Source organism: Cryptomeria japonica, chromosome 6, assembly GCF_030272615.1.
Source record: "Cryptomeria japonica chromosome 6, Sugi_1.0, whole genome shotgun sequence".
NCBI lineage: Eukaryota > Viridiplantae > Streptophyta > Pinopsida > Cupressales > Cupressaceae > Cryptomeria > Cryptomeria japonica.
In genome coordinates, this window is record NC_081410.1 from 279,261,637 (window position 1) to 279,289,338 (window position 27,702).

General features: G+C 41.4%; 1 protein-coding gene across 1 annotated transcript in view; it reads right to left on the bottom strand.

The window, feature by feature from the left end:
- LOC131062631 (uncharacterized) overlaps positions 1-27,702 on the bottom strand; it is a 224,925-nt gene that overhangs the window by 87,808 nt on the left and 109,415 nt on the right. Inside the window, exons 3-4 of the mRNA XM_057996339.2 lie at positions 7,838-7,930; positions 7,518-7,741 (exon numbers count right to left, since the gene is read on the bottom strand). Coding sequence (XP_057852322.2) covers positions 7,518-7,741; positions 7,838-7,930 — 317 coding nt within the window. The remainder of the gene's footprint in view (positions 1-7,517; positions 7,742-7,837; positions 7,931-27,702) is intronic.

The window sequence follows — 27,702 nt, forward strand, 5'->3', positions numbered from 1 at the left end:
CCCTTGGATGAGGAAGGGAAATTGTTCTTGGTTCCGACAGAAGTTCTGGATGAAAGAGAAAGGAAGCTAAGAAGTCGTGTAATCAAAGAATACTTAATACGTTGGAAACATTTACCTCTAGAGGATGCCACTTGGGAAGGTGAGAACATCTTGCAACATCCAGCATTGCAATTGATTGAGGGCCAGCAATTCCGGGAAGGGAGGACTGTAATGTCCCCTTCTTTTCTGTGATTACGAGAGGCAAGATTAGCCCATTTCTACATTCCCGTGGGTTAATTTGGGGATAGGGGATGTGTTTTTGGCATAAGGGGATTTTATGAATTTTATTTTGATCAACTAAGATAACTTTATTTTATAAGTTCCTTTTATTAATATGTCAAACTTTATTAAATAAGTTCCTATTTTTAAAAGTTAAGGGGAAGTCGATAAAGTCAGATTTTTATGATTCTTGGCTTGCTAGCCTATGGTGGAAATCATAATATATTTCCTTTATTAAATTTTGAGCGTTGGTTTTCGTGGGAAGCTTATTTGACATTATTTTTGGGTAAGGAGCTCATTTTTTGGGGGGATTATTAGGTATCAACATTTCCTTTGAAGAATGGAGTTCATGAGCTCCTCTAAGGACGAAACACCTAAGAGGGCTGTGGATTGGATGCAGCCCCAGTCTGCTAGTTTGGGTATTGCAGTTCAGGCCTCCTTATTGTGCTTAGCTGGACCAATTCAAGGCGGAATTGCAGCTACAGATTCATTCATCAGTGTTTTTGGTTGAAGACAACAATGTTAGGGATATTGTGATCTCCTCACATTCCCCGACACCTAAATCTTTAGTAGTACGGCCTGGAGCAGTGAAGGCTTGATTTGGTGACACCAGTTTGGGGAGTGTGGGCAGGTTCCAGTGGCGCCACTGCAAGGGCACCTCTCTATCGAAACCTTCGGCACCAGCATACAGGTTAAAGAACCTTCCAGCAGACCATCTTCCAGCGTGGCACTATATTGAGGATTCAAGGAGATAGCAGACGCAGGAAACTATACCAGATTGCTGCCATATCAATCTCAGACCTGAAGCAACCATTCCAGGGATAATTCAACACCTCTCACAAGTTCATACCGGTTGGCATAAACACCGGGTATGTGGACATATGACCCAATCCATATTTGTAACCAGAGATGTAATTTTTATGTGATATAATAGCCTGAAACATCTCCATCAGCTCTGTTCATGAATGTAATTATGTCTGATATGAGGCAATAAGAAGTGGCTTCCATTAGAATTAGTTGTTCCTATGTTTTTGCATATTTGCTTTTCAATTCTGTATGTTGCATATGTTATTTGGCCACAAACTCAATCACAATCAGTCAACAACAACTTGGAAAAACTCAGATCAGACCTTCCACGCCAACCATTTGACAAAATGCCTATGAAACAAAACTAAAATTTTAAGGTCAGATTTGGAAGGGGTCCTTACAGATCTATACATTTGATGCTACAAGACAAAATCAGTTGCACTATTTTCTATGCTACTAAGGACAATCTACAATATCGCCCTAGAACAACTCAAAAAAAGATTTACACAACCTAAAATAGTATAGCCAATCTGCACATTGTTAGATATCATTATTTCTAGTTCATTTGTATTAATGATTAGCATATATGATACCAGATTTGAGCTATAGCTTGGTAAACTTTTGACTTACATAGATTAAATGAGAACTCTAATGAGAAATCCTAAACATTTCGTCCATATGAATGAGAGTTGACAAATATCAAATTCTCATCCATATAATTAGAGCTAGTGTCATATTTTTTTAGTTTCCATGCATATCAACCAAAATGATAATTGAAACTTGGAAACTATTAGTAGATCCTAAGGCTTCTTATCAACTTTTGTTTGGTCAAAAAATGAAATGCTGAAAACTAAAATTTGCAAGAAAAGTAATTATCCGTCTCTTTAAATAACCTAGCAAAGAATTACAAGTGCGTGTAGCCAGAAACTATGAAAAATGCAAGAGTTTTACTTTACTGAAATGTGATATGCTTGTAATGGGACTATTGGGATATTCCTATATTTTGCCCTAGAAACACCAAATGAGGGAGGAATTATATTAAGTGCGTGCAACTTGCCAAGTCTTGATTCAGACCCTGCAACCAAAATAGTTATCATTATGAAAGATGAGGAAACATATAATCAGCAATATTATAAAGAGAATCCTAATCATCATTGTAAATTACATAATGTGCATGTGGGATTCAATAATACTTTCCCTAATAACCTATCCTCATTATGGAGTTCCTTGGGAAATCATATAAGGAGCTTCGAGCTTAGTCCTTTCCATGTGATGTCCCCATATCATCAAATAATAATAATATCTAAATATGTTTGTGCATCAATTATTTATGAGATTATTGTTCATTCAAATTTTAAGATTTGAATTAACCTCTTAATAATAAATAGATTATTATATTATATATTTCATCAAATAACATCTTTATACTAATATTTTTCAAAGATCATTAGTCAACCACTAAATCCCAAAATAGAAGTAATTATCAATCACGGTAACTAAGTATTAAGAAAACAAATATATTCAGCATACTTAATAATGGCAGACCAGATCTGACGCATGTCAGATCTGTCTGCTTTTGCATTAATTAAAAAGACCATTCATAAATATATACAGCGGCTAAAGTAATGTTTACATAGAACGATCTCTATATGAACTAAATATGCAGTGAGTATACAGCAAGTATGGGTCAATTACAATAAGCAGCGAGTATCATTAAAGTGCTCACATCGATCCAAAACAACAATCCTAAACAATGATCAATAAACAACAGCGATTGGAAATTAAGGGTCGATTAGTGTAAATTAACAATTACTCATGACGAGATGCTATTGAGAATAATACGCCGATTTGTGTAAGTAATGAAGAGATGCAATTAAAAAATGGTTGTGTCTTTTCAATCCCATGAGATATTTAATGAGGACTGATCTCCTTTCAAGGGGGGGGAACATGTCGGTTGTCTGGGTCCACATCTGCAATTTGATCAATTTGATAGGGCCATCAACAATTAAAAGGATTTCAGGGAAGAACTGCTTCAGGTACGATTCTACCAATCCATAGAATATGTGGTAGTTATAATATAAACCGTGCATAATTGAATAATACATGTGTCGATGATTAAAAATAGTCATAATATAAAGTGTAAATCGCTCACACACGAATAATAAATCTGGTAATGCTCTGCTAAGTAAGATACAGAATTATATAGTATGTCTTTTATTGCCCAAGGCAAATAAGGAGATTAGTCTACAATCATGTGGTGATTTTCCATGTCTGAGGATATAATGAAATAAATACATAACGCTATTTAATTGAGCAAAATATCTCTGGTAAATCTAATAATCAGATGCTTACCGTTTATACAAGCAAGGTCCAATTTGACTGTAACATGTAAGAAGTTTAATCATTTCCATCACATCGACTAACAAATTCCATATGGTTTATCTGTAGCAAGGGAATTAAGATATTAAAGTTATTATATTTACAACTCTAAACTATAATAGAATGGAATATTTGTAGATACTGCTGTTTGCTAGCAACTGTGTAATATATTGCTAAGTCATTAGGCATATTTCTGTATACCATATAGAAATGTTAGGATAGTGTTTTCAACTCTATCTTGGGGAGAGCACTGGAGAAGGTAACCAGTGGCAACGAGGGGCTGTCATGTGGTCAGAGACCCATGAAGTCAAGGAGCCAGTTACAATCTCCCTGCCAGTCTTCTCAAGACACACAAGTTATTTGAGTGCCTGAAAGTATTAAGGTTTAGAAGAGAAGCATAGGGAGACTACCCATCTAGCAAGGGGGTTAGAAGAAACCAGCCCTTGGATTTGGTAGACAAGCAGTCCCTTGCTCTCCTTTTTAGCCTATGATACTTTTTCTCTGTCTGCATGTTAGTGCTGGTAGTTTAGGCTGATCTGTAATATATATACATACATACTTGTAGGTATTGTGTGCATCCTTGTGATTGCAGGGTTATCATCAATCGAGCCATCTATTGCAGATTTTAAGGCCCTGCACCACTAGGGGACATTACATTCCATCAAGCCCAAGAGTACGGAATGACACCCCCCATTTGGCCTGCTGGCCCCACCTGGGGTTGGCGTACTTGAATGTAACTTTTGTACTACTTGCATCCCCTATTATGTATTCCATTCTACCCTCCATAATGAGACGGTTCATTGGTTAAAGCATTAAAGAGTCTTATATATATAATCTATTATGCATATATATCATAATGGCAAGAATGGCAACATATAAATATATATTAGCAACAATATGATAACTGCTTATCATTCCTACATACGATCAAGTGGAAGACAAGATAACAGGTCAGCAAGATCAGAGTTCTATGCATTATGCATCATACCAAATACTTGAACCATATATAAGTCTTCTGACTAGTTTTATTAATTATGAAACTGAAACTCTCTTCCTTGATCGATTCCCTTATTTCTCTTCTTCGATTTATATCTTCCTGTCCCTTATGAAGGGAGACATCTCTCTTTAAGAGGGATCCCTTTATTAAAATTCACACCCCTTCCTAATAAGCACAAGCAGATTGATTAATTCAGGCCTATTATTTTTGGTGCTGCTAACACAGCCTATTCTTGCCCATCGTTTTGATTAAAGATGGTATTTAAGTAATGCTTGCTGCTGTTTGCAATTCCTCCATGTTATGGGTATGGGTCGCTGGCTTGGCTCATATTAATTGTAGATAATAATCATTGCTTAGACATTACTATTCTTGCATAGAATTGGCAATCATAGGCTTCAGTTTGGCTTAGTTACTTGATAATCATAAGCATTTTTTATGCGAACCGTTGCCATACTTCAATAATTGCTGTTAGTAACATTATCCACAACTGTCATATCAAGCGTTGATGCCTTTATTGAATTGTTTTATTTTAACTTGTTTGAAGTTGGTCAAGTATCAAAACAGAAATTGGCCTTTCAAGGAATTATTAAAGTTCAATTTATAGTTTTTAAAAGCTATAAGAACTACATGTAATTATGAGAAGATTAAAACATCCACATGCATATCTGATGAAGGGGCGTCCCTTACGGCATCATGATAAATCTGCATTGTGTCTAGGAAGTCAAAGATATGTGAGAAATTGTATGTTTGATAGTTGTTGACAGTCTGCGATGAAGAAAAGTTGACACATTTGACTGCATTGTGTAATTGGGTGTTGCAGTTTTCAGCAGTAATTTTGTGTACAATTGACTGGTCTGGTATTAAAGTTTGAGGTGATTTGTCCAAGGGGTTGAGCTTAATTGGTTTAAGCATTTAGTTCTCATTTTGGAGACCCAAGTTCAAATCCCAAAGGGACATCTATTATGGAATTCTAAGTTGTGACTCTTGATCTTCAATAGTTGGCTTCTAATGTGGAAGTGGTTTCTAAATAAATGGATTCCTAAGTTGTGACTCTTGGTTTTCCAAAGGTGGTTTCAAATGTGATTTCTTAAATGGAGCTGATATTAGTTTCATGGTTGTGCTCACAAGAGCTTGTATCGGTCTGATGTTGATGCTCGTATGAACAAAATATTTGTGAACAATTAGCAATATTAAAAAAAGTTGAGGTTATTTGTATTGGTCTAAGTCGGTGATTTAACAAGTGGAGCTCTATGGGTTGAGTGGTGTTCAGTAACTTGGAACTGTTTTGGTTTGCAAGAGGCTATTTTGGGTTTGCACCAAAGGATAGATATTTGGGAAGGTTGTAATGACCATTAGAAAGGTATGAATTGTACCTCATGGAGATCCTCTGCTGTTGGACCTTAGGAATTTGTAAGTTTCTTATTTTTCAGTCGGTGACACATTTCATGTCGTTTCCAGGCTTTGCACCACCTTGAGGCTGACTCAAACCACATGTGTAAAGCTGAGAAAAGGTATATATGCTGTTTCAAGTCATTTGTAAGCAAGCAAAGACGATTAAGAGAGAGTAGAGGTGTACCAAGTCCAGTAGTGAGGGATTGAGGACTAAGAGGCAACTGAGGCAACAAGGAGAATGATGCAGACTGTAATCACGTGAACAGATCATGTGAGGATCATGTGGTGTTATTATGTAGCCCATCCAGCAGGTCTAGAGGTGGTGTTTCCAAGTTATATGTTAATGTTTGTGCAAAGCCATTGCAGCAAATTGTAATTGTATTTGTGAAATCAATATAATAAGAAATCTTTTGAGACTGGGTTTTTTTCCCTCACTAGGTGTTTTCCCAAGGTATATCTTGTGTCATTTTACGGTGTGTTTATGTTTTGTATGTGTTTATTTGTCTGGGCTGTACAGTTGAACAGTCCTATGGACCCTCTGGCTGTGATTATATCAATATCCAATATACGAACAATCTTCCTTGCCTTAAAAAAACACACTTGAGAAAGAACTAGAGAGAATTTTAAACATGCACTGAGATAAATAGGAAAAGGAGTTGTACATCAAAATTTCTTAATCAAATTTTTCATGCCATTTTGTCAATCGGATTCAAACAATAGGTACTTAATAAAATTTAGCACCTCATTAGAATCTTTTTTAATTTGTGTCTCCAAATCATCAAGAAGTTCATAGTTCATCCTAATCCTAAAATAAGGAAAAGCTACCACACCAGAGCCCTCTAGTTCAAAAATGTAAAGCAGATACCAAAGAAGTAACTGTGTGCATATCACAAGTGAAATAAGCATACATTCCCAAAACAATATTCATATCATTGTGATTTTGTTACAATAGAATGCTGAATTTGCATTGTTACCATGTACAAAAAAAAACGATTTTTGGGAAAGAAAAAAAAAATTGGAAATCCAGACTTTTCAAAAAAAAAATGATAAAATTTTCTATGGGAATTGAAAATTCTGGACTGAATTGGGAAAATCCAGTGGGTTCAAAACAATTCAGTAAAAAATCCAAATTTGGTATCTAGGGCTTAAAGACCATAAATGTTGTGACAGGTATGTGGTTTCTCATCTTATTTTATTCTTTCTGACCCCTTTTTTTCTTTTCAATGATTGCAAATCCACTGTGTAATCTATATATCTAGAAGAGTGGCTATTTAAGATCTTTAACCATGTTTACACTAGGCAGATTACAGAAAATTTTCAGGCTTACCGATTTGGATTCACTTCAGAGTTTATTAGATAAGACAGATTTTCTAAAAATTTTACGCTTGATCATCTGGGTTTTCTCTGGAAAAAAGTTATTTGAATGCCCTCAAACCCACTTAAAGAAATTTAAACTTTATGTTGATATATGTTGCATAGTTTGTCCAGGGTTTATGTTCATTTTTCTCACTGTATTTCAGCTTGAATAAAAACAATGCAAAATTTTCAGATTTTTTTTTTTTTTGATAAAGTTGCCTTTTTCACAACACTGAAAGAATCAAATTCAGCAAAGACAGAATACAATTCAGTTGATCCTTAACAGGAAATATGATAAACATCATCTACTTCAAGTAGAGAAAAATACCTGCCAAGAACATAGGGAAAGAGCTGCACTGAAGTCAGACCATAAAGGTAGTTTCCAAGTGAAAATGGGAGCAAAGGACTCAGCCGCAGCAAAGTAACCACACGGAATCCATTTTCTCCTATGGCTTTGTCGATTGCAGCAAATTTCTTGTTTCCTTCTACTAGCTTTGCAATCCGTTCCCGAGCAAAGTATCTAGCAATTAAAAAAGACACAGTGGCTGCAATCTACAATCACAGTAACAATTATAGTTAAATGGATAAATACGAATCACGATATTGAACTAAATATATGATGAAGAATTTAATCACAAATTGTCATACCGTTCCACTAATAGAGACTATAATAGTGCCTGTCACATTGCCAAAGAGTAGACCTGCAGACATTGTTAACGGGAGTGCTGGAATTGCAAGAATCTAGCATCATAGAACACAATCACATCAAATGTCAGATAAGCTGCTAGGAGATCAGAATCTAATTTAGGCTTCAAAGCAGAGATCCAGAGTATTAGTCAGACCTACCAAACTGAGACAGCATGTATCAAGAGTATCCTCTTATCATACAAGAGAAGAGGCCAAGACTAAACTATGAATAAAAGCCACATACAATATTGACTTGTTAACAACCTAAATGGACATAGTTACAGCTAAATTCTATTATATTGTTGGATTTCAAATTGTATGTATAGAACATTTTCAATTTAAAATGCTAGTATGCGTCTATTATTACACATCTTGAAGAAATGGTTGTAAGTTATTGTGTGAATATGATTATCTCACTTGATTCTCTTTCAGCTTTATACAAATATGTACTACTAATATGACATTACATACAGTTAATAAAAAGTTAATACATGAGAGCCAATAAAATGATATTATGCTCACTAAAGTTAAACAAATTTATTTGAACACAATCGTAAATGACATTTTTTCCTTGTTTCTCAATCCTTCTCAACAAGATCATTCTATGATCATCCTAAACATTCAGAGAATATGTTCCTCTTTTCATGATGTAGTAGACTCCATCCTGCTGGAGAATATAAAACTCATTGCTGTTTTTTTGTCATGGTGCATACCCTTAATCTGATCCTTTCTTAAGGCACACTGCAAGTGAGCTTGTCCATTTCTGAGATTTATCATTGGCTGCAAGTGGCAGTGGAAAGTGCATGTATTTCCATTTCATCTATGGCATTTCTTTTTTGTGGGCTTGCAGGGTCATAGTGCTCCATTTATTTTACTTGGCATTCCACCTTGAAAACATCTTGAGTTTCCTCTTATTTGTCTAAATACAGCACAGATTGCCTTTTATGAGGACCCCAAAGGATGCCACATTCCACTTGTTAGCATACAATTTTTAAGTATCTTTTCCTCAAGGTGTTCCCCGAAGAAAAGAGGATAACAATTCCTTCATACTCATACATTTCCTTCATACTCATACAGTCAGTAACAACACCCTTTGTTTTGCTGCAACATGTCGCTGGAGCATAACTCTATGTTCCATAGTTTTATGTATTTGCTTAAACATACTGTTATTTAACTTTGGGGTAATATTGTACCAAAAGTTTCAAGTTTTTTCAAACTTCAAAATCACAAATTATCACAAAAATTATACTCTACAGCAACATTGGAAACTCGCATAAAATTTGCTGTATGGTCTTTTTGTCTACTTATCAGTAGGCATTAACCTGTAGTTTCTGGGGACGTCTCCACCTCCAAGACGTGTCTCAAGGGGTAGGAGACAGGTCTTTTGGTAACCATGTTTGTCAGTAAAGGGTGATTTTTAGACATGTTACTAACTTGTTCAAATGCAATTTTCCATCTTAAATCTCACATTAGTGAAATATAGCTTTCCAGGATTTTCCACCAGTTCTACAAAAATCTCAAATTTTCCAACACTGCTATATTTTTTTTCCAAAGCCTAATTTTCACTCCCCTTCTATTTAATGAGTACATACTAACTGAAACATTATTATTTTGAATATATCATTCACATAATTATAAAATAATATCCTTTAATATTATTTACTAATATTGACTAAAAAAGGAAAATCTTGGCTGTGATTTGTATTCCCAGATCTCCCCTTTTATTGTTGTATGCAACGCTGGGATATTTGAGGGCCCCACAAAGTATGATCAAAGCTGTAATTTCCAATAACCACCTGCGATTCCCTTATGAGATTTTAAAAAGTTTCTTTGAAGTTAAAGCTGGTGGCAAGAAGGGGAGGTATGATGGTCACAAAACTTCAAAACACGATCAAAATTTCTATAAAATCCATACCTGCTTCCTTCCATTGTAATATCCCCTACTAGGAGGCTGCCAATTCCTGTCACTTAATAATAGTTCTGATCTGATCGGATCGATGATCATGTCACTGGATGCTTTTGATTCCTTTCCTTTATATCTCTCAATGTGAAGGAGAGGTCACACCTCTTCATTATGGATGCCCTTTGGCAAGAGACACACCCTTTCACCATTAACACCCTTTGAAAGAGTGCAACTCTTCATTACTTCTGCCCTTTGAAAGGGACAAAAATTTTCACAACTTTTCACAATCAGATCTGCACTTCTTATTTAAAACAGATTTGCACTTCTGATTCCCAAATCATCCCCTTCTCAAAATGAGGTTCTCTTCTCCCTTTTATATCCCATGTATGAGGGAATCACAGATTTTCCTTCCATGTCTTTTGACCTGTTGGTATGCGTTTTATCATTTACCAAACATTAGAATAAAATATCCAAGGATACTCTACCCTCTCTTGAACAAAATCACTACATGGGACTTGGATGATGCTTGGACAATCTTCCAAGGCGGACTTTATGTGTCTTGTGGCAAGGCGGACTTCACTCTTCCTTGCACAAGGCGAGGTTGGAAGAAGCTTGGACATGCTTCCACTTTGCTTTGTCATCTTCCTACCTTCTGGACATTATTTCTCTGCCATTCTTCCCTTGGGCGGATTTTATCTGGACAGCCATTTTTCACACTTATTCAAATTGTCATATCCATCTCTAACTTGCCATGTCCATTTTGACCTACCATGTTCATCTAGAACAAAAACCCTAATTAGGTTTTTTCAAATCTAAGGACATGGGTATCGATCATATAGCTGATCTTCTGGAACAAAAATCTAATTAGGGTTTCCATCTTGCTTTTTACCCTTACAGATGAAATTTTTCAATTCTAAGAACATGGGTAGCAATAATAAGGCTTTGAGGATCAAAAACCTAATTTCAAAAAAAAATAGAAAAAGCAAAACCCTACTTTTTGCACTAGGAGGCAAAAAATTTTGAATCCGACATGGGCAGTAATGATATGGCCTCAAGATCAAAACCCTAATTCAAGAAAAAAACAAGAACAACAAATCCCTTCTTTTTATAATTAGAGGCAAAAAAATTTGAATCCGACAACATGGGCAATGACCAAACAATCTAAGGAACAAAACCCAAGTTCCACTTTCAAAAAAGCAGAAAAAAGCAAAAAGCAAGCCAAAAAGGTTGACTCCTGGAATGTGCCCAAAGTGCCAAAAATCAAACTTTTTATTTTTAGAAAAAAAAAGCAAAGGCAGAAATTCCTAAAAATAGAAAGTTGTCAAAAATTACTCAAAGCAATTGCAATCCTCGTCCTTTAGACCTTCTAAGCACTTTGACAATGTTCAAACCTGATTCTGAGCATGATTTCTCAATTTGGCTCGGGATGATTTCTCAAAAACTCTAACTCCTCAGTGTAAAAAGACCAGTGATTAGTAGTTGCGACGCCAAAGCAAAAAACCCTTAAAAGCAAAAACAAGGGGTCCTGATTTGCAATGGGGTGATGTGTGAAATAGGTCACAACATGACCATTCATTAATTTAATTAAATTTTAATTATATTATTTTATATTTTAATTTAAATTTTATTTTGATTCTTTTCTATTTTATTATTATTATTATTTATTATTAAATTCTATTCCAAAGTGGGGACATTACAGTTCGCCCCACTCAAGATTGCTTGTGTTGGGTGAAAATTTTGTACACCTGGGGGATGTGCAAAATTGTGGTTTCAGCCACAGTGTGTGAGTATGATACTCTCCTGATTTAAAGAAGGCTCCCCCTATCTACAAACTAAACTAATCTAATATAGGTGAGACAACAATCTTTCTTTGTAATGGACACCCCGAAATGCCCAAAAACCATACCAACTGCTGCTAGGAATTTTATCAAACAGTTTGCATCCAACTCCTTATTTCTCCGTTTAATGTTTTAAATTCCCTTATGGCTCCAGAAATGAAATGTTGGTTTGTTTTACATGGAATTGAAATCACAAAATATGAACAAGAATGAAACTACAATAATATGCAACTAGAAATTGAACTACTGCTGATATGATATTATTTTCAAGATTAATCAAATACATAGCAGATTTTTTCAACTCACTAAATACTCCAGCAATAATGCTAAATCAACTCCGTTTTGGCCTGAACTGGAAATGACTAGGCCAAAACACTCCAGGATCCCTTTAAACCCTTCGTTAGCCCTTAGGACCATGTAGAGCTAGGCTAACGCACATATGCTTGGTCAACTGCTAAAGTGGGGGCATTACAGTCCGCCCCCCTTGAAATTGCTTGTCCTCAAGCAATCTCAGTCCAGCCTGCTGTATCACCTGCTCATTCTCCCATGTAGCATCTTCCTCTGGCAAGTCTCTCCATCTGACCAAATACTCCTTCACTACCCTGTTTCTGAGTTTCCTCTCTCTGGTGTCCAGAATAGCCTCAGGTACTAACACGAGCTTCCCCTCCTCATCCAAAGGGGGTAAATCTGCAGAAGGTACTACACTCTGACCAATAGCTTTCTTAAGCCTAGATACATGAAATACATTGTGTACCCGACTGCCCTCTAGAAGCTCAAGCTGATAGGCGACTTCGCCCACTCTGCGAATCACCCTGTAGGGACCATAAAATCTAGGCTTCAACTTCTTTGCTCCGCTCCTCTTGAGCGATGACTGCCTATATGGCTGTAGCCTCAAGTACACCATATCCCCTACCTCAAAACTGCGTTCTACCCTGTACTGATCAACATACAACTTCTGCTGATTTTGAGCCTGTTGGATGTTCTCCTTGAGCGCTCTCAGGATATCATGACTATCCTGCAATAAGTCTTTGGCTTTGGGCACCCTGCTATCTCCCAAAACCAAATCCATGAAGCTTGGTGCTTCATAACCATAAAGTGCCATGAAGGGTGTCATCCTGATGGACATATGATATGTAGTATTGTAACAATACTCTCCCATATGCAACCATCTAACCCAAGCCCTCTCCTGTGTAGTCACACAGTTCCTCAAATATCCCTCCACCCATTTATTCACAATCTCTGTCTGCCCATCTGTCTGCGGATGATAACTAGTGCTGGGTGTAAGATCTATGCCACACAACCTAAACAACTCTTGCCAGAAAATACTCATAAATTTACTATCTCGATCACTCACAATGAATCTAGGCAGCCCATGTAACTTGAATATCTCTCTGAAGAAAAGATCTACCACCTGTGCTGCTATGTAAGTGGACAGAATAGCAAAGAAGTGAGCAAACTTTGTTAAGCGGTCTATCACCACATAGATGCAATCTCTCCCTTGCACTCATGGTAACCCAGTGATAAAATCCATTGAAATACTTTCCCATTTCCTGTCCGGAATGTATAAGGGCTGTAGTAACCCTGTACGGAACGTGTGCTCTCCCTTATTCTCCTGACAAACTACACACTCCCTAACATACCTCTAAACATCATCCTTGAGCCCTCTCCCTGAGAACCGTTCTCGGATCTGCCTGTAGGTCTTGAAGACCCCTGGATGCCCAACTATAGGCGCATCATGAAATACCCTCAGTATCGCCTCTTTCAACTGTGATGACGGAATCAAATAAACCCTGTCCTGAAATCTGATCAATCCATCTATCACCTCATAGCGATCATCCCGTATAGTACCTGAAATCAAACCTGAAGCCCAAGTATCTCCGACATACTCTGCTATAATCTTATCCCTCCAATCTCCTATAATCTCTGCAAGAGCACAAATGTAAGGTCTTCTGGATAAGGCATCAGCTACTACATTCTTCTTCCCTTTGACAAACTCAATGTCAAACTTATAAGCCTACAATTTAGTGACCCACTTCTGCTGCCTGTCATTCAAGTCTCGCTGGCTCATGAAATACTTTATGCTGTTGTGATCCGTCTTGATCACAAACTTCCCTCCAACCAAGTAGGATCGGAATTTGGCCAAGGCATGCATGATGGCCAACATCTCACGATCATAAATAGAATAGCTCCTCTCCACACCTCGGAGCTTCCTACTCTCAAAAGCGATGGGGTTCTTCTCCTGCATCAATATTGCTCCAATCCCATCACCTGATGCATCACAATGAAGCTCAAAAGGCTTCGTGAAGTCTGGTAGAGCTAGAACTGGACATGAAGACATCACCTGCTTGAAATGCTCAAAACACCTCTGTGTTGCCTCTGTCCACATGAAGGCCCCCTTCTTAGTAAGATCTGTCAAGGGAGCAGCTGTATGAGAAAACCCCTTAACAAACCTCCTATAAAAACCACATAAGCCAAAGAACCCCTTAAGCTGAGTAAGGTTCGTAGGCGTGGGCCAATCAACAATAGCTCTAATCTTTTCAGGGTCCACCCGAACTCCCTTTGCACTGATAATATGACCAAGGTACAAAAGCTTTGTCATCCCGAACTCACACTTAGACTCCTTGGCATACAGGGACTCTTTCTCCAAAATAAATAGTACCTCCTCAAGATGCTGCAAATGCTCCCCCCATGATTTGCTAAAGACCAAAATATCGTCAAAGAAAATCAAAACATATCTCCTCAATTGCCCCCTAAACACCTGGTTCATGCAACTCTGAAAAGTAGCAGGAGCATTGGTTAGCCCAAATGGCATAACCAGAAACTCGAAATGACCATAGTGACACCGAAAAGCTGTCTTCTCAATGTCCTCTGCCCTCATGCTGATCTGATGATACCCTGATCTCAAATCTATCTTTGTGAAGACGCATGCCCCATGTAGCTCATCTATCAGCTCATCTATCCTCGGAATGGGGTACCTGTTCTTAATGGTTTTCTTGTTCAAGGCCCTGTAGTCAATGCACATGCGCATTGTTCCATCTTTCTTCTTAACCAAAACAACTGCTGAAGCAAAAGGGCTTTTGCTTGGCCTAATGTGCCCCATCTCCAACAACTCCTTGATGGCCTTCTCTATCTCATCCTTGTGTTTCTTAGGATGATGATAGGGTGTGATCATAATGGGCTTAGCCCCCTCTTCTAATTCAATGACATGCTCTATTCCCCTATCTGGAGGAACGCCATGTGGAATACTGTTAAATACCTTGGCATGTCTATCAAGGATGTCCTGCATATCAGGCAGATGACTCTTAACTTGTGGTTCTAGTGATGCTAGCATAATCAAGCACTCTGCTGCCCACTCAACATCATCATGTCTAAACAACCTCTCCATCCTCCTCAAAGAAACTACCTTACAACTGCCATCTAATAATCCTCTAAGTACCACGGTCCTGCCCTCATGCTGGAACCTCATCTCTACTCTCTCCATGTTGAGAGTAAATTCTCTCAACAATGCCATCCAAGTCATCCCTAAGATAACGTCATAATCACCCATGTCCACAACATAGAACTCATCCTGGAGCTCATAACCATCTTCCAATCTGATGCGAAGATTTGTAATCTTCTGTGTGCATAGTAACTTGTGACCACTAGCTACCATGACTCGGAATCCTGAATGTTCTTCAATTTGCCACCCTCTCCTAGCCACTAACTGTGAATCTATGAAATTATGTGTGGCCCCAGTGTCCAGCAAAGCAACCACCTTTTGTCCCTGTATAGTACCACGCACCTTAAAAGTAATTGCCTTTTGTCAATCTAGCTAGGGACTTCTCATTCCCTGAACCCTCCTCAATGGCACTGCTCTCACCATCAGACTCTGACTGCTACTTGTCATCCTCTGACTATGACTCCTCAGCAGAGAAGTACTCCATCTAGTTGGCCTTAGCCTTCAGAGGACACTTGTGAGATAAATCCCACGGTTCCCTATGTTAGCGGCATTATTGTACACGGGAATAATATTAGTTAAGTGTAATTGTTTTGGTTAGTTGGCAACTGAGGGGTGGAAGTTGCGATGCGACGGTTGGCGCTCGCACCCCCTCGGTACCCTTTTATACTTCGGAATGTAACTTGTAAAAGACACTTGTGATGAATAGAACATCTAATATAATTTGTCTGATATTTACGGAATTATTTTGCGTTATGTTCTTTATGTCTTAAGTTATTCACCCGAGAGGGCAAACATTTGGCGCCGTTGCCTAGACGAACTCGGGAACGGAAGACACGGATGGTGCACAGACACAATGGGCCTACCCGTTGGTGAAGTAAACCCACAGGCCGACGACGCGCGGACAGAACTTTACACAGGAGAAGACACGGCAACGCAACAATTTTCAATTTTGCTCCAAGTAGCCATTCAAACTAAGTCCGACGAGAGGCGGCGGAGGCAGAAATCCCACCAAGTGTCGTGTGGACAGCGCTGGAGGTTAGCCCGGCAGTAAACCGGTTGATGAACCACCTCCCCCGGTTGCTTGCACAAGCATCGTTGGCACAACAAGCCCGCCTGGAGGAGATTGCCCAGGAAGAGCGACGACAACAAATCCTGCAACGCTACGAAGAGAACAGCCAACGCGAAACGAAAAGAGATGGCGCCAGGCCAGGAGGGAATTGAACCGTGAACTTCTTATTTTCAAATAAAAGTGTCATTGACACGAGTTGTACTTGAGCAGATGAATTAATAAAGACATGTTTTGATTTATGAATTGAGAGTTATGGAAATGTGCGACAATTAATGCCAAACCTATTGAATAAAGATGGAAATAAAAAACCAGAACCGAACGAGTGGGAGGCCGCGTAGAGGGCTTTGATTCTGGAGCAGCAAGTAGAACGTAGACGGAGGCTGAGGCAACTTGCCGAAGGACAACCTGCCGAAGGGGGGCCCGAGGGGAACCAAGGAGGTGTCACGGAAGGTGCAGAGGCTGACGGAAATTTCTACGCGTCGCCAGATCATCGTAGGACGCGGAGCCACGAAGAATTTCTAGAAGAAACAAGGTTACGGCGAAATCTAGTCGAGGAGACTCGGGATCAGTTTAGGAACTTATCCCTTACACCACGGAGTGAAGATCACCAACGGGAAGCAGGAGTAGGAGCGTGTCAGAGCGAAGGGGAGGGCAACAGTACAGGTGTAGGTGCCACACGCGACAGGCAAAACATCATACCTCCAGGACACACCACCAACGCCACCGGAGGAAGCAGTGCAGGGCTACAGACACAGACACAACCGCCTCCAGGAAGACGACCAAGGATGGCGAGTAAACAAAAATTGCCAAAGTTCACAGGGGACGGCAAGGAAGACCCCTTACGGCACTGCCGTACATGTGAAACCATTTGGTCTGCCAACGAAGTGATAGACCAGGATGACTGGGTACAGCAGTTCCCAGCCACGTTACGTGGAGTCGCCATAGATTGGTACTCCGATGTAGATAAGCAAAAAGTGGCCACATGGGCCAACCTACAGAAGGAATTCACGGAGGAGTTTCGGTTGCTCCATGATGACAACGAAATTGTAACAGAAATATACAGTACCAAGCAAGGTACTAAGGAGACAGTATGGGCATACAGCAGGAGACTAAAAGAATTGTTGGGTAAAATGGAGAGCCAGCCGGCTGAGGGCTTAAAAAAACGATGGTTTGTGGAAGGATTGAAATCCTCCCTACGGAAAAAAATGAAGATTGTACCCCCGACGTCATATGACGATGCCTATAACAAGGCGATGGATCTAGAAAGCGAATACAAAACATTAAGGAAGAAGAAAAGTAGTAAATATTCATCTGACGATGATGAAGATTCTGACGAGGAGAGCAGTAGCAGTGGCGAATCGAGTAAAAAGGTACACACGCTCCAGAAGGACATGGAACGAATGCTGAAAGAATTCTAAGCCATGAAAGGGAGTACAAGTAAGACGGAAGAAAATGAAGTGTGGTGTACAGACTGTAGGAGTGACGGACACACAAAGGGTACTTGCCCGAAGAAGGCATTATGTGAGATTTGCCAAGTGATGGGACACTCCACCAAGGAGTGCCCATACAACATGAAAACCCGAAGCACGAACCAAGTGTTGTTCACGAAGTAGGCCACAACATCTGCACCAGCGGGTACGGGCCAACAGACTAATGCAACGGCATCGTCTGGAGGATACCGGGATAATAGACGCAGCGGCGGAAGAAATAATAACACTAACAACAACAGAAACCGAATCCAGTATGATGCCAAGGGCCGGCCAATGATTCAATGTAGGGCCTGTAATCAGTGGGGACACTTCGCCTGCGATTGCACGAAGGAAGCCAACCCTTAGCACCTCTGCCGATGGTGCGGGCCAAGCGACCATGAGGACGCAAATTGCCCGAAGCCTGGTGTAAACCTTCTAAACATAGAACCTACGAAGGCAGAAGTGTTGGTAATCACAAGGGCACAGACTAAAAAGAATACCTACCCAAATCCCCACATGGAGACCGAGGGAGCGCGGGAGGCTAGAGACGAGATCACAAAGGAAATGGCCGCGCAAGGACAGAATAGTCACCAGACAGCAAGTCCACCACGGACGAAGGGAGAAGAGGAAATTTTACAACAAATATTGCAGATAGAGGTACCCGTAAGAAATCAAGACCTCCTGGAGACTATGCCGCAGCTAAAAACAGCTATTTTAAACTCTGTACCCCCACAAGTAAAAACGAGGGAGGTCGTGAGCCCCACAACCAACCCCGGTTTTAGGGAGGTCGTGAGCCTCGCTATCGACCCCATGTTGTTGGTAGTCAACAGCGGACGCCACCCGGCGGTGGTAGAAATGGGTATACTAGGGACTACTTTAACCGACACTATTGTGGACGGAGGGTCAGGAGTAAATGTACTCCCAGAAGCGACATGGAAAAAATTGGGAAAGCCTACGTTGTGGCCTCCTACATTCAACCTGCTAGGGGCAGACCAACATGGGATTAAACCCCTTGGTACCCTCATGGGCCAGCAGGTGATGGTCGGCACGCAACCATTCGTGCTAGATTTTGTGGTAATCCCACTGAAGCAGAAAGGATATGATGCCATCCTGGGGCGGGGGTGGCTCATCGCAGAAAAAACGAACCATAACTGGAAGCGGAATACCCTTTCTTTGGAAAACGTCGGGAGGAAGTACGTAATCTATCTCCGTACGCAGATGGTGAGTGAGGAGTTAGCCTCCTCCTCTGACTCGGAATCTGAGGGGGACCAGTTAGCGAAGGGTGGAAATGGATGCCACATGGAGCCTAGTGACGAAGGGGTGTTAGAACTGGAGGCATGCTCAGGGGACGACAGGGACTCCTTGAATGGCCTCTTCCATTGGCAAATGGGAGATTATGAACTATTTACACCCTCATGCAACGTATTGAGCATCGAAGAAGCACCAAATATATTTCCCCCAGAATATGGTGAGTATAAGGAAGGGGAGGCAGCAGTGAATGAGACGTCGGCACACCAATTCCTGAAGGGGGAGCCCATTAAGTATCAGGAAGCCAAGTTAAAGGAAACGAATCTCGGGGAGACAAGTGACCCCAAGATCATCCTTGTCGGGGATGACTGGAATCCAATGTTAAAGGCCACAGCCTTCAAAATTTTCCTTGAATACAAGGATGTCTTTGCATGGACATACAAGGACTTGAAGGGCGTGCCCCCAGAGTTATGTGTGCACCGAATCACATTGGTACCGGGAGCCCAGCCAGTGAGGAAGCGGTCGTACCGAATGAACAAAAATTATGCTGTACGATTGAACGACGAGATTGAGCGGATGTTGGAAGCGGGTATAATCTTCAGAGTACAGACAAGCGAATGGGTGTCTCCCATTGTGATTTCCCTCAAGAAAGAGGCCAATCAGATCCGGATTTGTGTAGACTTTTGGTGCCTGAACGCTGTCACTATTAAAGACCCGTTTCCCATACCCTTCACCGACAGCAACTTGGAGGAAGTAGCTGGATATGAAATCTATTCCTTCATGGATGGGTTCTCTGGTTACAACTAGATATCCATCGTAGAGGAAGATAAGCTGAAAACAACCTTAGTGGTGGAGGACAGTGTGTACGCATACAACCGAATGCCCTTCGGTCTATGCAATGCGCCTGCCACCTTTCAACGCATCATCTTGCACATCTACGACAAGATGTCGATGGGGAACTTCAAAGCATTCCTGGATGATTGGTCTATTTACAACGAACAGGACATCCACTTAAAAACTCTCGGGGAGTGCTTAAAGAGGTGTCGGAGGGCACGATTGGCCCTCAACCCGAAGAAATGTAGATTCATGGTACCACAGGGGAGATTGCTGGGACACATTGTGTGTAAAGAAGGATTGAAAACGGAACCCGACAAGATTCGGGTAATAGTAGAAATGGAACCTCCTACGGACGTCACAGGGGTAAAGTCCTTCCTTGGTCATGTGGGGTACTACAGGAGGTTCATCAAGAACTTCGCTGCAGTGTCCCACCCGTTGGATAAGTTGACAAGGAAAGGGGAACCATACATTTGGGCAGAGCCACAGAGCAAGGCCTTTGAAGAGTTGAAGACAAGGTTGATGGGAGCGCCCATACTGGCATACCCGAATTGGGATAAGGAATTCCACGTTCACGTGGATGCCTCAAACTATGCCATCGGGGCTACGTTAGCCCAAGTAGGAGGACACGGGCTGGACCACCCCATTTACTTTGCCAGCAAGTTGCTCTCGAAGGCAGAGAAGAACTACAGTACCATAGAACGTGAAGCACTCAGTATGGTCTATGCCGTACAGAAATTCTATCATTACCTCCTGGCCACACCATTCACATTTTACGTAGACCACCAGGCACTCATGTATTTAGTAAACAAGCCGATTATCCAGGGGAGGATAAGTCGTTGGCTATTGTTACTACAGGAGTTCACATTTTTAATTGTGGTAAGACCAAGGCGAAGCCATGTCATAGCCGACCAGCCGTCCCGGATTAAGTCGGGGGAACCTCCAGAGGGAGTAAATGACGATTTTCCGAATGCACACTTGTTCCAAATAGCCATACTCCCTTCGTGGTACAAGAAGATTGGAGAGTACCTATCGACGTCCCGATTTCTGGAGGGTATGCCTCCAGGGGAACGAAGGAAGCTCGTATTAAGGAGCAGGACTTTTTCGCTCATCAACAGGTTACTCTACAAAATGGGGCCGGACCAGATATTAAGGCGTTGTGTCATGGAGGAAGAAGTCTCGAGTGTACTAAGGGAGGCACACGAAGGGCCCGCAGGTGGACATATGGGTCCAGACACCACAGCCCGAAAGGTGCATCTCGCAGGACTATGGTGGCCAACGGTACATCACCACGCCAGGGAGTGGGTCGTGGGGTGTGACACTTGCCAACGGGCGGGCAAACCTCTGAAGCGGGACTTCATGCCCCTCAACCCGTCGCATGCACAAGAACTCTTTGAACGATGGGGACTCGACTTTGTGGGTCCTCTTAAGGCCAGCCGCACACGACGGTGTCGGTATATTATAGTTGCGACAGAATACTTGACCAAGTGGGTGGAGGCAAGGGCTCTCCAGGATAATTCAGCAGTAAGCACAACGAAATTTATTTATGAACAAATCATTACACGATATGGTATACCTATTCAGTTGACCAGTGATCGGGGAGGCCACTTCGTGAACCATGTCATACGGTGGTTGACATCAGACTTCAAGATTTTTCACTCATTCTCAAGCCCGTACTACCCATGTGCCAATGGCCAGGCGGAGGCCACAAACAAAATAATAATGTCGGTGATATATAAGTCTTGCGGAGTGGAGAAGGATGACTGGGAGCAACGCCTACCGTCAGTACTTTGGGCATACCGAACAACTTACAAGGTAACTACTAGACAGACTCCCTTCCAGCTAATGTATGGACAAGAAGCCGTGGTGCCAATTGAATTCATGGTGCCGAGTCTACGGATTGCCATCGATAATCGCCTTGGCGACATGGAAAGCCTGAGGGAGAGGCTGTATGCTTTGAACAAATTAGACGAACGAAGGATGATGGCTCAGTGGGCGACAGAAACAGCCCAGCAAAGAAGGAAGGTGTGGCACGACAAGCACCTCCGGCGAATGAAGTTTACTCCCGGACAGCTGGTTTTGAATTTCAAAGGGAAGAAGGAAATTAAACCCGAAAAATTCAAAGTCCGATGGTTAGGGCCCTTCCAAATACGCGAGGTCAATACGAACGGGGCGATAAAGTTGTGGACGCTGGACGGGAAGGAGATACTTGACGCAATCAACGGGTCAAAATTAAAGATCTATCACGAACGGATAGAACCAGGACCCTCCAGTCAGTCAGCCCGCTGAAAATATTTTCAAAAAAAAAAAAAAAGAAGAAAGTGGCCACCGTACGGTGGGACCACCGAAGGTGGCATCACCGTACGGTGGAACCACCGTGCGGTGGGACCACCGACGATGGCACCACTGACGGTGGAACCACCGTGCGGTGGGACCACCGACGGTGACACCACCGTGCGGTGGAACCATCTTGCGGTGGAGCCATTGTGCGGTGGGACCACCGACGGTGGAACCATCGTGCGGTGATCACACCAACGGTGGGGCCACCAAAGGTGGTCATCGCAAGCAGCCAACGAAGGATAAAACACCCCCGCACAACATAGAAGCCGCACAACACCGCACAGCAGACAACCACGTGACTCGCGGAGGAAGAAGACACCGCACAACACCGAACACCGCCGCACAGCAAGGGTTTATGCACAGCAACGCGCAGCAGCCAAAAAAAGGGAAGAAAAAAACAAAACGGGAGACCAAGTCCGCACGCAGCCACGCCAAAAGACACCATACAGGCCACGCACGGGGAGAAAAAGAAGCAGCCGCACGGCGGTAGCCAAAAAAAGAGGGCCGTTACGAAGGGTAGATTTTTTCTAAACAAACCAGTTACAGGGAGATCGATGGATTCAGCAGGGAAAAGAAGTTGGAAGAAACAGCTGCACGCTTCTTCCAGTAGCAACCAGAAGGATAGGGGTAGCAATATCAAGATTTTAGCTTCAGGAGTACATGTTGCAGGCAACACCATGGATGCCAGCGCCCGGCAAAAACAAAAACAGAAAGCACCACAAGCTGCCGCAAGTGCGAAAAACACAGTGACGCCACAGAATGTTACTTTTGAAGGCCTGAATGGATTGGAATGCCGAAAATGGTGGTAGGACACCCCTGATAATGACCTGGTAAAGCAAAACCTCCGTAAGGCACAAGTAGAGTGGGCTATTTGGATGCCGGTGTTCCCTATCCGGGAGTACGAGGGTGCCCTACGCTTCATGGTGGACACCTTCGACAGGCATACATGCACCAGCACGTTTGAATACCTCCGGAGGGATGTTACTATATCCTTCAAAGCAGGGGATTTCACGAGGGTATTCGGCATTCCGAGCAGCCAGTGCAAAAAAATAGACTTGAAGGCCAAAAAGATGACACAGAAGGAGAAGGAGCGGTGGATTAAATTAGTCTCCCTGAATTTGACGAGAGTGGAGTTGGACAGCGTGGCTAGAGCCAAGAAGAGTCGCGGGATCCGTAAGACTTTTGTTACGGAGGGCCACTGGAGATGCATCATGGATGTCATCAAGAGCAGATTGACAGGGTCGGGCAGGGCGTCGGACATTGCCCTCCCTAAGATTATGTTGATGAATGGGCTGATGAATGGCATCGTGTATGACTAGGCCGCGTTACTGGCAGAGCGTATGTATGAGTTTTTGACGCTCCAGCATGGCACATTCTATATGCCTCATTACGCTATAGGGTTATTCCTGGAGGCCGCGAGGGAACCAGTGCCGGAGGACGAGTTGGAGGTACGGCCGCAGGGACCGTTGACAGCAGGAGAGCCTCCAATAATGTATTGGAGGCACTTGGACATTGGGCACTCTTCCGCAAAGCGGAAACGGGCGGTAGATAGAGCCTCGGCCTCAGGGGAGCCTGTTGACGTGTGTTTTGTACACCATCATACACAGAATAAAATACCTAAAGGCATCTTATCCTCTCTTGAGAAAATAGTCTCTAACTGCTGAAGATTCGCGTAAAGGATCAGTTAGGTAGACTCCAAGGTTCTTTGATGTAGGGTCTCTACGTGTGGACAAGCTCCAGTGGTATGATGTGATTTGCTGGGATCACAAGGGGACTTACATGTGATGATTGAACTTCCGATCTGCTTTGCTGGACACAGGCTCTTACTGACTAAGATTTGAAAAAAAAATGAAAAAGGATAAGGGCGAAGAGAGGATCTAATCCTAATACTAAGAATGTAGGAGCAATGACTTGATTTTTTGATGAAACTCTAACTAGGTCTTCTTTTGACATCAATGGAACATCTACACAAGACTAGTGCGATGTTGTGACGTTTTCACACATCGCCCCATTGCAAATGGGGACCCATGTTTTTTGCTCGTTTTGCTCGTTTTCGCTTTGCTTTTTCTAGGGTTTTGTTAGTCGGTTAGTCGTCTGGATTTAGGGTCAAGCCTTAGGGTTTTAATTTCTGTCTTTTCAGACCAAGAATCCAGTCGGTTTTGGGAGCTTTTTGAATTTCCTTTTCTAGAATGCAAATTTTGAATGAAATGAATTCGCCAGAATGGTCTATTTTCAATTGGAATGTTGATGCAGAGCTTAAATTTGTCTAAGTGTTGAAGATGAAATGTGAATTTTTGTCCAATTGAATATTTTTGACCAAATTTTTTGACTTTTTTGAATTTTGATCCTAAGCATTTCAAATGATTTGTTTTCACCTTGTGAAGTGTTAAAATGTGAAAAATCATGTTATTTTGGCCTGTAGGAGCAAAATCGCTCCTGTCCCTCAGTGAAGGACGGGAGCTCATTTTCAAATATCTCATCATCCCTGCAGAGTCCAGATAAATTTCAAGTTGGAAGTGATGGAGAACGGCGATATCTTTCCATTGAATATAAATTGAAGATTTTCATGAGCACAGAAATGCCTCCAAGAGGAAAATCGCTCCTGTCCCTCAGTGAAGGACCGGAGCTACAAATTCAATTTCGCCTTGTCCTTGCAAGATTTTGATGACTTAATGATTTGAGGACGTCCAAAGAAAGATGCTTTGCCAAATGAATATAATTTGAGATGCAGAAACGAAGGAGAATGACCTATATTGACAAAATCGCTCCTGTCCCTCTCTAAGGGACCAGGGCAAGGTACCTTGTAGCTCTCGTCCCTCTCCCAGGGACCAGAGCGATTTCCTTCATTATGCAAAATCCAGACAAAGGTCAAGGCAAGTTTACGTTCAAAAACAAGGAAAAACATGAGATAACTGCATTGAATATAAATTGAAGATTTTTGGGACGTCCATAATAGTGCTAAATGCCTAGTTCGCTCCTGTCCCTCAGGAAGGGACCAGAGCGATTTTTGATATAATTGATTTTCTTGCAAAGTTACAAACAATGTCAAGGCATGAACGAATGGAGTGAAGAAAGACGAATCCGTTGAATATAAACGTAGAACCTGGCAAGGTGAGATAAAGGCTACAAAAGGAGGATCGCTCCTGTCCCTCTCCAAGGGACCAGAGCGATACAATGGTGATGTTGCTTCCTATGCAAGTTCAAAGACGATCCAAGTCAAGACAAGGTGGCGAGGGACATTTTAAGGCGTCTTTAGCAAGCACAAGTACTCAAGGGACGTTATAATGATGAAATTCGCATCCTAGGACATAGATCGCTCCTGTCCCTCTCCAAGGGACCAGGGCGATGTTGAATGCATTGGCCATTTCATGCAAAATTTACGTAAGGACAAGACTTCGCAATGTTTTAGAGGGTCCAAGGCATCATATGAAGATAATTCGCAAGGGTTTTCAACGTCCAAACATTGCCAATCAAGGTGAAAAGCCCCCATCGCTCCTGTCCTTTGGACAAGGACCAGGGCGATCTTATCAAAACATTTATGTTCCTTCAAGATCAAAGCAAAGCGAAGTTAGGTAAGGTGAAGGACGACGTTTGAAGGACATCACAACGAAGATCAAAGTGTAAAGTTGCCAAGGTTAAGGAGAAAACATGGATCGCTCCTGTCCCTCTCCAAGAGACAAGGGCGATGATCCCTTTAATACGCCCAAAACTTCATGCGAGCAAATGGAACGAACGTGGAAGACACGAACAAAGGATGTTATTCGCCAACAATGAAAGATCGAAGTTAAAAGATGCAAGATGAACGTGGAAACAAGAGGATCGCTCCTGTCCTTTGGACAAGGACCAGGGCGATGTACACTCAAAAGGCACTTAAGCACACATGCAAAGCAATCAAATGTGAAGAACCTATTAAAATGATCGATATTGAACGTGGAGATGAAGGAGTTGAACGTAAAAAAATGCAAAAATCATGACAAAATCATGGATCGCTCCTGTCCCTCTCCAAGGGACCAGGGCGATGAGCTACGTCCCCTTCATTTTCATATGTTTTGGCGCCAAAATAAACATTTCAAATTTCCCTTAAATGCTAAGTTCGATAAAATTGAAAATCCTATTTAATTTGGCATTTAATATGGCGTTGATCATTTATTAATTATTTTGCCTTTATAAAAATCGAAATTTGCAAATTAAAAAACGTAAGGCATTAATAATTAATTAATTAATTAATAGAAAATCGATTGCAAGCGCTATAAAGGGAGGTCGGCCTTCTTATTTTATTTAAAATCATTTAAAATCATTTAAAAAAAAAATCGTTTCATATCTCCAAGTCGGCCTAAGGGATGAAAGGATGCAAGCGCTATATATGGAGGGTGAAAATAATCACTTTCACATAATCATTTTTAGCCTTCTACATGCGATCTTGAGGAGAAAGAAGGAAGTGCGAGGTGTGTTTGAAGGAGTGTGAATTCCATCCAAGGTGGCGCTAATATCAAAGGGGTGGTGCGATATTTGAAGACTTCATTGGAGCGAATTTGCCAAGGACTGAAGACTACGTCAAAGGCGAAATTGAAGATCTATATTGAGCGAATTTGATAAGATTTGAAGACAACGCCAAAGGTGAGCTTGAAGATCACGTTGAAGACAAAGGTGGCGAAGTTGATCTTTTGAGGAGATAACATTGAAGATCATTTATACCTCCAATTTTGCCTAGGCGATCTTTTCCTTTTTGCATTTTAGAGTTAAGCTCTCAAGTAAGGTATGGCAAGATCTCTTGTTTTAATTTCGAATTTTGATTGTCATTGCCTTAATTTTGAAATTTTGTTTTTCCTTAGCTCAATCGTTTTTTTTAGGAAATGATTAATAAAGGACTTATCATTAAGTTTCCTAAAAAAATTGCTCTCTAATTTATGTTATGTATTGCAAAATCATGGTACTAATTTTGAAATGTTGTGTAGGCATCAAATGGAGGTCTCATCAAGGAAAATCAAGCCGGATCCAGGACGGTCTTCGCCAGGACGGTCTTAGCTAGGACATGGGCGACCTCTTTCAATCCAGCGTTCCAAGGCGAGGTACATCATCTTCCTGCACATCAAGGACGCAAGGAGTTAGAACAAGGGCTCGTTGAAGAAGCAAAATAGATCCAGAGGAATTAATTAAAGCAATTTTCTCAACAACATCAAGATGAATATCTACCAAGTTACAAGTGTTAGATGAGGTGGCGTCCTAGTCATCATTTCTCCAGTCAGTGTGTTCCACCTCAGCATGACCAGATTCAATGTACTTAACTCATGGAAGGTGGCACAAACTCCGATGTACCTACCCTGGCTATCCATTGGTCAATTTTTCTAAAAGGGACATGTGTCCAAGCAATACAATTTTATCATTGGTCAAACATTAAATGTTATGTAATGGTTGTAACAAACCCTAATTAGGGTTTTTCATTGTTGAATCTTGGCCATTGATCTTGAATTGATCTAAGCCATCAAATTGTATTGTGGGCACTATATAAGCCCAAACATTTCATTTGTAAAAGATAATTTAGAATTAGAGAGAGATAGTATAGAAATAGTTGAAAGTAGTTAGTAGATAGAGAGTAGAATAGGAGGACAAGGCAAGAAATTGTTGCCATTGATTGTAAACAAACTCCATTTTCATTGAAGTAATGGTGAAATATGTCGTTTTCTTG